The 12,224-nt window shown below is 52.7% G+C and overlaps 1 protein-coding gene across 5 annotated transcripts in view; it reads right to left on the bottom strand.

Moving 5' to 3' along the window:
- Positions 1-2,278: 2,278 nt before the first annotated feature.
- RPH3A (rabphilin 3A) overlaps positions 2,279-12,224 on the bottom strand; it is a 150,619-nt gene continuing 140,673 nt past the window's right edge. For all 5 annotated transcript variants that reach the window (XM_080650258.1, XM_080650257.1, XM_080650259.1 and 2 more), the window contains 3 exons: positions 8,907-8,988; positions 5,336-5,432; positions 2,279-4,272 (listed from right to left, as the gene is read on the bottom strand). In XM_080650258.1, coding sequence (XP_080506384.1) covers positions 4,142-4,272; positions 5,336-5,432; positions 8,907-8,988 — 310 coding nt within the window. In that variant the 3' untranslated portion in view covers positions 2,279-4,141. The remainder of the gene's footprint in view (positions 4,273-5,335; positions 5,433-8,906; positions 8,989-12,224) is intronic.

Here is a 12,224-nt window from a genome sequence, read left to right on the forward strand (position 1 = left end):
GCAAAAGATTGAGGAAATAATTGGAAGAATACAGAATTACGCCCTCATGCTTTTGCAAGTGGCTTTAAGTTCTTGTTCCCTTTAAAGAAACAGGAACAGGAAATTATAGATGGCGCATCCTTGTGTGTTTCCTACCAGACAGATGGCGCAGGACTCACGCCAGGGGCCTGCCCTCAGCAGAAAGGTCTAGGTCAGGCATGGAGAACGTCCGGCCCGCGGGCCACAGAAAGCCCTTGAAATCATCTGGTCTGGCCCTGCCAGGGCATCAGGGGTGAGTTCATTAAGTGTTTGACCAAATATAGCAGGCTGACTTTTAAGTTGATAATTCTGTATGGCCCTTGAATGATGTTACAAATATCCAAATGGCCCTTGGCAGAAAAAAGGTTCCCCACCCCTGGTCTAGGCCTTCCTTGAATGACTGGGAAGTTAAGGCCCGCGTGTGGGCCCTGGCAGCCAAGTTAGAAGATTATGATACTCGGATGTCCTACCTATGGAGTTGAGGACCCACAGGGGGAAGTGACTTGCTCAAGGTCACGCAGCAGTACTGGGCCAGAGCCGAGCAAATATCCCTCTTACGTGCATGCGTGGTGATTCGTATTTCCGTGGGGCTGGCATGTATTGTTGAACTTCCTTAGGCCAATGTCCCCGGCAAATCTGAGCGGAGGAGGGACCAGAATACTGACCGTTTAATCCACTTGCCTGTGGGCCCAGCTCATACGCCTTCTACCAGGAACCGCCAGCCCTTTGATGCCCTCCCCCTTCCTGGGCCTCGCCTTGGTCAGCCCTGATGGGGGACCAGAGCTTGGCAACTTGGTCTCACCTCTTTGAAGTATTTACGATTGTCCCCATTTTCCAGGTGAGGAAACTGAGACTCCACAGCTAGAAAGTGGCGGCCGGGATCTGAACGCTGGACTTGAAGAGTGAAAAAGCTGCTGTGGTTTTGGTCAGGTGCTTTCTACCACATCATATTGCCTCTGCTTTACTTCAATGGGGGGTGGGGTGGGGGGAGAGAATTAGCCAAGTCAGGTGTACCGATGTTTATGAGGACTTTTCTTGTGTGTCTTTATCTGTTTCGTTGGGATGTCCCCATGTCTAGAGAAGGAAATGAGGTTTCTTTTCAACTGCCCATGACTGAGTGGTGGTGGCTGCCTGGATTGCTGTGTTAAGAAGGATTCAGAGGCTGCAAGGAGGCTCTGTGGGAATGATGCCGGATCGATTAGTGATGTCTGCCATGAGCAGTGGCAACAAGTGTCCCCTGCCATTCCTGGGAGGCCTGGATGGCTCTAACCGGCACCTCTCTCCAGCTGGTGGCCGCTAGCTGAATTGCAGGAAAAAACAGGATGTTGGGCAGTGGTTTGCCAAGTCACGATGGAGGTAGAAACAGACATCAACCAGGAAATATTTTGGTCCACGGCAAGTGGATTAACCAGTCAGTATTCTGGCGGGCAGAGCTTGGGTAGACTGAAAAAAATCTCCCCAGGTGATCCTGTTATGCCGACTTCTGCCCAACACTGGGAACCTCCCTTTAGGGGGACAAGACAAGGAACTCGTTTTGAACATGGCCTGGAAAAGGCCCAGCTTCTGTGGGATGGAACTGACTGTTCCTTCTGGGAGGAAACCAACATTCCCGATACATTTTCCCGAGCGCTCTGGGGACGGGTTACAGTGGGATCAGGGATCCAGCAGGAAAGTTCGTTACCTACTCAGCTCACTTTTGGGACGTGGAGAACCTCGAGGGAGGGGCCCCTGGAAAGGCTCCTTGCAGGATGGAAGGTGCTGGAATACAAAGGAGGCACTCGATGATTTCATTGGTGTGAATCAACCTGCTAAGAGTACCCACCGGGGGTCCCTGATCTAGGATCTAGCTCCCTCCCGGAGACTGTTCCTCCTCTGGGCTTTGGGTTATTCACCAGTCGGGTGAGTGAGCTGACAGCTTTCACGTTATCTGAGCCCACGACCACGTGGGACTTGCCCCCAAGGCTGGGGTGGTAGGGAGAAGCTGAGGATGCTGTCTGCCTGGTGGGTGGGCACCAGCACAAAGTCCTCTTCTAAGAGGCTGTAGGGTGACGAGTGGCCTTGAGCCTACCTGCCCAAGCTGACATCCACAGAAAGCAAGCTCCACGTGGGCAGAGACCTTGCCTGCCTTGTTGGCCGCCGTATCCCCAGGGGCTGGAACATAGCAGAGGCTCACTGAACACCGGCTCTCCGGGCAGTGGCTGTATCCTGGCGGGGAGAAAGAACCCCGGGAACCAGAAAGAAAGAGCGCAGGCCGCGGTGCTCCTGGATATTCCTAGTTTATTTTTGGCTACATCATCACAAAGAAAGGCGGTGGGCGGTTCTGGGGTTCTGCATGCACCGGAGGGCGGAGGGCGTGTGTGTACTCGAGGCTTGGCGGCGGGGGTGTGGGGGGGGTGGGGGTGGGGGGGGAGCTGTTACATTTGTGGGGAGAGCGGAGAGAGCGTGCGCCTGGACTGTGGGCACCGGGAGCTCGCCACATGCTGGTTCCAGCGCCAGTACCAGCGCCAGGCTCGGGCGACGCAGCCAGCATGCTTTCTCCTAAGGGCAAACCGAGGGGCAGAGGCGGGCGCCGGGGCCGCGGAGGGTCAGGGGGCCGACGGCAGCCAGGAAGCTGTTGGCCATCTCGGGGCAGGCAGGCGGGGAACGTGGTGCTTAGAAATCAGGGACTCTCCATGAATTGTGCGGAGAGCTGGGGGTGGAGAGCCTGGCCAGGGAAGGCGGAAAGGCGTGTTTCCAGAAAGTGAGCCTTTGCGTGTCCATCTCGGATAAGGGTGGGTGGACAGAGGGGCTGATTCTCACAGGGGCAGGCGTCGAGGGAACTGGGAAAAACCAAGGCTTTTTCACAGGGCAACGAAGCCGCCCAAACCCAGCCTCGGATGTGGAATGCTTGTCCGCACTGCCTTCTCCTTCGGAAAGCAAGTTTCTTAAAGAGCAAGACTGGGTGGTTCCGATGGAACAAACGCCTTTGGCACTGGCACCTGTCACACTGAAGTTTTAGATCCACGATGGTGGTGTATTCCTCCCGCACACTTGGAGGGTGCGAGAGACAGAGACAGGTAGAGAGACAGAGACAGAGATTCGGGGCGATTCGGGGTGAGACACAGGCGCGAGAGTCAAAGCAGCTGAGTCAGCGTGTCAGGGACAGGGGTTGTGGGTCCACTGAACTGAGAGCAGAGGAAGGAGGAACCGGATGCTGGCTTTGTGAGGCCCCTGAGCCCCTGCCCGCCTCCCCTCCCCCCGGGGCCAGAGCTCTGGCTTCCAGGCGCCTTCTGCGCCCACTGAGGGAGGCCAGGGGCTGGGAAAGCCCTCCTCGGGCGCCTGCACAGCCTGCGGGTTGCTGCCTGCACCTGGGCAATGCCAGCAGCCGGCCCCGCCGCCCGAGGCCGCCTGGCGGTGCCCACAGGAGAAGTGGGCATTCCGAGGAAGCAAGGGTCTACATGGAAGTTCGGGTTTTGCCAGTTTCTCCGTGACTGCTGGTCTGGCAGGTGAGAGGAGGTGAGGGGTGAGGCTGTTAGGATGTTTTTTGCTATTGAACCCCCTGAGAGAGGGAGAGGAGAAGGGCAAAGAGACGGGGGTGGAGAGGGACAGAAAGGTGGGAGCCTGGACGCTCTATGTCTACCCGATTCAGGGTCCCCACAGCCTTGTCCCGTGCTGACCGCTGAGGGGACACACAGACGCGACGCAGGGAATGGGAGTGTACGTGCCGCCTGCTCAAGGCCAGGGGGGCTAAAACAGTCCTAAATGATGACGAACGTCTGTAATTACCCAAACAGGGAGGTTGTTAAAGGAACAACCTCCTTGTAAAGATCTCCCATCCCTGTCCCGACTGCTCCATCCTAGCGGGACCTGGACGAGCGGGGCTGCGCTCAGAGACCGCCTCGCAGCCTCGCAGCCTCGCAGCCTCGCAGCCTCAGCCTCGCAGCAGCAGCATCGCGGGGGGCGGAGGAGGTCTTTGGCAGCAATGCCCAAGGTGAGGGGGACCCCAAAAGCAGGTTCAGGGAAGGCGGCAGGGGAGGGGCAGGGGGCGTACAGGAGAGAGACGAGAGCGCAGTGGGCCGCTGGGGCAGGCTGGGGGGAACCTGGGCAGGGGGCAGGGCACGGAGCTAGGAAGCCGGGCGCCATCCTAATCGCTGGGCACGTGGTTCTCGTTCTGGAGCTGGTGCCAGCGCTCGATCTTCTTGTCCTTGTTCTTCAGACACTCGTACCAGTGTTTCAAGCGCTCTCCCTTGGCCGAGATCCCCAGCTGGCAGCCTCCTGGGTGACAAGGGCGGACAGGGACAGGGGTCAGAGCGGAGGGACACAGGGGACTCGCGTTCTGGACCCAAATGTCCAGTTGGGGGAAAACTGCCGCCAAGCGGTGAGCCCCTCCGGCGCCTGGGCACCGTGCTCCGCGGGTGGGTGTTACGGTGTTGCTCTCCTGGCCGCTCTGCCCGAAGGCCACCTGCTCACCAACCCGCCGGGGCTCCCTACCGACGCACCAAGCTGCCTGTGTTTTAGGAGCGGCCACAGATCACTGCGCACCCACAGAAACCAACCTCCCTCTCCTGTGGAAACGCAGCTTCTGTTGCCAAAGAGTCACTTGCATCCCCCGCTCCATCCCGCGGCCACGCCTTTGCTCAAGCTGTGTCCCTGGCCTGGAGTCCCTTCCCCGCTCCATCTTTTTTTTTTTTTTTTTTTTAATGTTTTTATTGATTTTTTTTTTTTTTTTTTTTTTTTTTTTGTAGAGAGAGAGGAAGGGAGAGAGTGAGAGAGGGATAGAACATCACGAGGAGAGAGAAACATCAGGGATCGGCTGCCTCCTACATGCCCCCTACTGGGGATCGAGCCCACAACCCGAGCATGTGCTCTGACTGGGAATCAAACTGGCGACCTGTTGGTTCATGAGTTGATGGTCAACCACTGAGCCACACGGGCTGGGCTCCCCATCCATCTTTAGTGACTGTCCTTCCTCAGTATTTGGAGGCCGACTGGGAAAATCAGAGCCTTCACCCTGGACTTGCACACAGATTAAGGAGACGTCCTTTGCACCCCATTTTCTGCAGAGCCACAGGCCCCATGCTCTGTGATTTAACTATCCCGCCAGAGGTGATGTGTTCGGCAAAGAACCAATCATGACCCAATCTTCCCAACTTTGTAAGCTCTCTCATCTAACCGCTTCTCAAAGTGGACCCAAGTAGGGACCATGGTTTCTGACTCAGTGTTTGATGATGTGGTTGCCAAAAAAGGACTCTCACCCCCGCTACTCCCCCCCGCCCCCGCCCCCCGCAGCCCTGGGAGGACAGGGGGCAGGTTTTCGCGGGGAGCTGGGAGCACTCACCGATGTAATCGTTGGACTTGCCGATGTCATAGTCCCAGACCGAGATGTCCAGCGACTTCTTCGCCAGGTCGCTATGTTTGATGTCATAGAAGAACTCCTGGATGCAAGAGAGGGGGGCGGGTGTGTGAGAGGTCCCCCAGCCTTTGGCACTGGGAGCTAAGAGGCCAAGTCTGAGGGGTTCATGGACCAAGGGAGGCCCTTGAAGTAGGCGTTCTGGGCACAAGGGGGCCCTCCCACTCTGAGCCTCTATTCCAGGCCTGACAATCCCTTTTCTTTCTTCTTTTTTTAAAATCCTCACCCAAGGATACTCTTTCCATTGATTTCCAGATAGAGTGGAAGGGTGGGGGTGGGGGAAAGAGAGAGAGAGAGAGAGAGAGAGAGAGAGAGAGAGAGAGAGAGAGAGAGAGAGAGAGAGATTGATTTATGTGCCTCCCAAATGCTCCCCTACTGGGGCTGCAACCGAGGTATGTGCCTGTGACCGGGAATCGAACCCATGACCCTTCGGTGTGCGGACCGATGCTCCAACCACTGAGCCAAACCAGCCAGGGTGTGACAATCCCTTTTCAACAAATATTCTGCATAACGAATCTCCTGAGCCCTGTAATTCTCTCTGCAGGGACTGTTTGGAACTGGAAGGCAGGTGGAGTTTGCTAGAGAGCTGGTCCCGGCAGAGTTTCCCTGGAGGCCGGGGGCCATGGATTCAGGCCTTCCATTCGGGTAGGTCTCCCTGGCCGCCATCACTTAGAGATTCAAGGTAGCTGAGGGGACTGAGGCTGACATGAGCAACAGGTGCTTATGCTTCCAGTGTTTTAAAAAATGAATATGAATATTCATTAGAACATTATTTTATGTGAAATATTCATGTATTATACTATCTGAAATACAATATGCATATATCATCTTGTGGCTTTCTTTTCCCATTTCAGAGAACGCATGGCAAAACCCAACTTCCCATGCTAGCAAATACTTCTCTGCATCACCATTTAAAGAAGTATGTTTTATTGATTTTTTCCAGTGAGAGAGGAAGGGAGAGGGAGAGGGAGAGGGAGAAACATAAGTCAGCTGCCTCCTGCACGCCCCCTACTGGGGATTGACAGATGACCTGTGGGCGCCTGGGACGATGCTCAACCAACTGAGCCACACCGGCCAGGGAGGCATCACCATTTTAATGGCTCCTTTAATGGCTGTGTGGCTGTACCATCACCTAATGCCTGATGGTCAAGTAGTTAGGTTGTTTCCAATTTTTCATGATCATGAATGACATGATGAAAGGCACCCTTGCAGCTAAACCATGCGTACACCCCTGATGACTTATCAAGATATCCCAAGAAGTGTTGTTCTGAGTTTATAACATTGTAAGATAGAGAAGAATGGATATATTTACTGCAATACCATTGGTGCCCACTAAGAATGTCAGCCACACATATATTTGCTGTATCTATACCTATGTCTACGTACAGATATACATATATGCATCTATCTGTCTATCAGTCTATCTATCTATCTATCTATCTATCTATCTATCTATCTAATCTCCTGGAAAAAGATAATATCGCTGCTTCAGAAGAAAAGAAGTGGGTTCTAGAGGCTGTAGGAGGAGGAGGTTTTGCTCGGATACCCTCTACGACTTTTGGAATTTTCGAATGTGACTATATTCCCCATCCCCTAAATAAATGGAATTTAAATTAAAAAATCTAAGGCCTTTGCAGTGTTCTGACAGACTTCCCCTTGGAAGTGGGACCGCTGGCTTCCTCGCCCAGTGTCTGCCTTTCCCCACAGGAGCACCCGCACCGGGCACCACCTCTCACAACAGGTGTGTGCTGGTTTGTTATCAGATCTGGGGTCTGGTCTTGATGTGTGTTTCCTCTATTGCTAACGAGCTGATGGGCGATTGGGATTTCTTCCTTTGTGACCTGCTCAGATTTCAGGAGAGGGGAGGGCAGGACAGCAGTGGTTGGCTCTTTACTCAAAATTCACGAATCAGAGTCAGGAAACCAGGGGGCCGGCTGACAGAGGGGCCGGGACAGGACGGGCTGCACTCACGGGCCAGTGATTGCTCTGACTCTGTTTCCCCAGAATATTCCCCAGGCATGTGCTAATGGCATATATTTTTTAAAAATGAAATGACTGCCCTAACCAGTTTGGCTCAGTGGATAGAGCGTCGGCCTGTGAACTCAAGGGTCCCAGGTTCAATTCCGGTCAAGGGCATGTACCTTGGCTGTGGGCACACCCCCAGTAGGAGGTGTGCAGGAGGCAGCTGATTGATGTTTCTCTCTCATCGATGTTTCTAACTCTCTCTCCCTCTCCTTTCCTCTCTGTAAAAATCAATAAAATATGTTTTTTAAAAAATGAAATGACACAAAACACACTGTGTTGTAGCTTCCCTTTCCCACTTTGTAACATTTGGTGAAAACCAACGTGGCTGACTGGCCCAACATCAGATCATTATATTCCTCAGATATTTCTGGACCCTAGTGTCTGACAGGCTTGTCAACAGACCATTGAAACCCAGAGGGACAGCATTAGACAGAGGGGTGCATAAAGCCTGGGAGCATAGAGGAAGCATATCTCTGGGGTTCACACACTGAGTCTTGAGGAATGACTAGGAGCTCGCCAGAGAGGAAAGGAGGGAGAGGGAGGTCTAGGGAGAGGGAACGGCAGATGCAGAAGGCTGAGGGGTGCGCCAGGGACCTGCACGGAATTTAGTGACTTGAGGAGGGGGGTTGTGTGACGGGGCAGGGGTGGGCGGTGAGTTTGAAAGGGCTTGACTGTCGTGCTAAGAAGTTAGGGAGTCACTGTTGGGTTATTTAAGCAAGGGGGTGACACATTCAGATTCGTGTTTTACAAAGCTTATGTGGAGGTGACTCAGGAGTCTACTGCAATAGTCCAAGCGTGACATGCCAGGGTCGAAGGCAAGGCAGCAGCAGTGAGAACACGAAGGAAGGAGCCATTCACTGAGTATCTAAACAGCAGCTTGATGCATTGGATCAGCGGTCGGCAAACTCATTAGTCAACAGAGCCAAATATCCACAGTACAACGATTGAAATTTCTTTTGAGAGCCAAAATTTTAAACTTAAACTATATAGGTAGGTACATTGTTATTAACTTAATTAGGGTACTCCTAAGCTGGCCTTTGCTAAAAACTCAAGGGGCCAAAGAGCCGCATGTGGCTCGCGAGCCGCAGTTTGCCGACCACTGCACTGGATGGATGTGGGGAGGAAGAGAGAGGGCAATGCCAGCTGGGTGGATGGTAACGGGCATCACCGTTCTAATGTGTCTCCTCAGATTTCAGTATTACAGCTTGTTAGAATTGGTGACGTTACTGGAGGTGATATCATTCAATCTCTCTTCAAACTCAACTTCCTGCCTATGACATGCCTAATCTATAGGTTTTGGTCTTAGGCTTGATTTCTTCCAGGGACAAGAAACCCATTACCTCTCCTTGAGTAATTCAAGCTGATTTATGAAGAAGCACTTTCTTGAGGTGCCTGATAGCATTCTGGTATGGAGTTTGTTCGATTCTCACACAGTTAATATCCCACAGCATGGCAAAAACTGGGGCAGCCTTACCTCATTAAATTCAGGATTCAAGGTTTTCCTCTTAATTTGAGTCTTGTGTTTGGCCTTCTTTCCCATGTCTGGTTTCAGCCAGCTGAGAGGAGACATGAGAGGCTGTTACGAGTGAAGTTCAATGACTAAGAACAGCCCCTTGACGACCCCAAAGGCTCCTTCCGGTGTCAGGGGGATAACTGATGAACCAATGAGGAAGTGAACCAGCATTAACGATGACCAGTGTGCATTAGAGTCTCTGCTTGATGTCAGGCACTGCACTAAGCACCTGAGGTGCACTTACCCCTCCACAAACCCTGGACGGCAGAACTGCAACCACCCATTTTACCTACAAGGAAACTGAGGGTCCAGAGAAGCTGAGACAGGTGCCTCCGGTCACACAGCAGGGACTGAGCCCAGCTGTTGCATCTGGAGTCTGTGCTCTTAGCCAGGACTTGCTCTCAAAGGATCAAATTGAGACCCTGATGCTGTGCCTGGCATTTTACCATCCATCACCCCTACGTTGGCCCCAACTGCAGGGGAGAGGCCATCCATGTGTGTAGACAAAAGGGATAAGCTGCAAATCTAATTACTGTCACTCCTCTGCTCAGAACTATTTAATGGCTTCCCTTTGTCCTAGGCGTCAAGTTCAAAATCTTTGATGTGGCCTTCAGAGCTGAGAGGTTGGGTCCCTGCTCTAGCCCAGCCATATCTTACCCAGGCTCTTCACCCCACTTCCCACTCACTCCTTCCTACCCCAGGACCTTTGCACATACTGTTTCCTCTGTTTGGAAGGCTCTTCCCTAGTGCAGACACAATGCCTGGCACATAGTAGGTGCGCAATCAATAGTTTCTGGGGAAATAAATAAAATGGGCTAAAAACCCCAAGGAGTTGTGACAGTTGGGTTCTTATTCAAGCTCTCACTAACTGTGCAACTTTGAACCTGAGCGTCACTTCAACGTGCCTCAGTTTCCCAGTCACTAGAGAGGGCAAACATTTCTTTCTCCCTTACCAATCTGTTTTTGAGGATACTTTTCAAGAGGAGAAACAAACGGGGAATTGAAAGGTGCCAAATGCTGGACAAAAATAAAGGGCGATTCTGACTTTCGAAATCTTTATTTGATCCTAAACCAGCCATGGGCAAACTACGGCCTGCGGGCCGGATCCGGCTGTTCTATCAGGTTCTCTTGCTCTCCCCTCCGCGCCTTTACTTTGAATTTATATTAGTTCACACAAACACTCCATCCATGCTTTTGTTCCGGCCCTCCGGTCCAGTTTAAGAACCCATTGTGGCCCTCGAGTCAAAAAGTTTGCCCACCCCTGTAACTGATTCAGTCTCCTGTTTCCCTTTCCACAACAGCTGCCAGGTCAGCTGTTTCCCTGGAGACTCAGCGACTCTACTCCTTCTGTTGGGATTGGGTGGACGGGAGAAGGGCCGGTGGGGAGAATTATTTAAGAAAACCAACTTGCACGTGGCTGGGATTTAATGGAGAGCAGGACAGCAGCCCATGAGTTAACTTTACCAGACCATAGGAAAAAATAAAACCAAACTACTCCTGGAGATCAAATTCATGCCTGCCACGTGTGTTCTTTTGTTAACTAAATCCTCATTCAAAGGAAATCTGAAGTAAAGCCCATGCTGGCCTGGTTTTTCACCAAGGGCTTAAGGGAAGTGTCCCTTTCCGTGCTCAGAGGCAGTGGGTCAGCAGTGCTCCCAGGCTGGAGAGAACATTAATAAATATTGGTTGCCTTGAGTAAGAACAACGATGGTAGCTGTTTAGAACCATGACGACAGGCTTTTATTGAGCACCTACTACCCACCAGACCCCACCTATGCACCCCTTGGGCCCCCCGCTGCAGGGGGCGGAACTGCCTGACAAGCTGCTGGGCTCGGATTCCCCCTTTGTGCTCACGGGGCCATGCTTCCCGTGGCTGCTCTCAGCCACAGCCTGAGCTGGCAGGGACGCGAGGCGGCCCTGTTTCTGAGAGATGCAGGGTTCCTCTGAAGGGTGACTTTGTGCTTCTGGATTCCTCATCACCCTGGTGGAAACTTCCTCAGAACAGCACTGCAGTCTAAGACTTCCTGACTCCCCACCCTCCTCCCTCTCCCCGCACCGGGAGCAGACTGTACCAAGGCCCGTTGTCTCCACCGCCCTCCCCCAGCTCCCTCTCAATTTCCCTTCACGTGTGCTCTCCTCAGTAAATCTCACACACATTTCATCCTATCTTGGCTCCTGCTTCTAGGACAATAGGACCTAATGCACACTATTATTCTTCCCATTTTACAGAGGAGGACACTGAGGCCCAGAGATGTCAAGGCATGAGCCCGAGGTCACACAGTTAGAGACTATTGAAGACTATCGGACCTGGGATTCCAACTCAGGCAGTCGAGATCCAGAGCCCAGGCTCTCAACCACATCCAGGCAAATACGCACTTTGCCACCATGAGACAAGGCAGAGTTCCATGTGAGTAGCTCAATAGTTCTGTACCAGGAGCAATTCTAATTGTTTTATCTATGACGTCTCATTTGGCCTTATGTTCATTCTTGGAAATAAGTGGAACTACTGTCTCCAACTTACCAATGAAGAATCTGAGGCTCAGAGAGGTTAGGTAACTTGCTTATAGTCACACAGCTAGCAGTTTCCAGAGATGGGAGGGGGGTTGAACCCCATGTCTGATTCAAGGGCAGCTATGAGAATGTGCCTGGTGGACCTCCAACTACAGGGGCATAACCCACCCAGGCCCCAGCTGCTGTGCTTGGAAATCCATGCCATGTTTGTGCCAAGGCCATGCCCCCAGCTGACAACCAGATGTGGTGGGCACACTATGGCAGGCCCACTCTGAAGGGGTGGGGCCAGGGAGGGAAGGTGACCTGGGGCCTAAGGACTCCCCGACGGCCTTGCTGAACTTGTGTCCAGGAAGCTTCTGCTCATCCCTCCTCACTAGGGTCAGACTCGGGGCTCCCTAACAGCTCTCCATGTACCCCAACTCTCCCTGCCCCCCTCACACAGCATTTCCTTTCATGAAATCCTCGTCTGTGTAATCCCACTGTGGCATTTTCTCAGAGGACTCTGACTAACAGATGACAAAGTCTCTTTTTTCCCCCCACGAGTGAGATCACAGGAATCACCCCAAAGTCTAAGGTCTTTTATGTGAGCATTTCCAGACTGAATCTGGAAAAGGCCAGATTGCTTATCTGATCCTGGGGCTCTGGATGGCTGGAGGTGTGTGTTGCTTGTTCTAAGGGGCTACAAATGGGGTGCCTGTGACCTTGCCACAGGAGGGGAGAGTCACAAACTCTCATATGGGCGCGTGACGCACCGTGTGGCTGTGTGGG

Source organism: Plecotus auritus (genome assembly GCF_963455305.1).
Source record: "Plecotus auritus genome assembly, chromosome: 13".
In the NCBI taxonomy this organism is placed as follows: Eukaryota; Metazoa; Chordata; class Mammalia; order Chiroptera; family Vespertilionidae; genus Plecotus; species Plecotus auritus.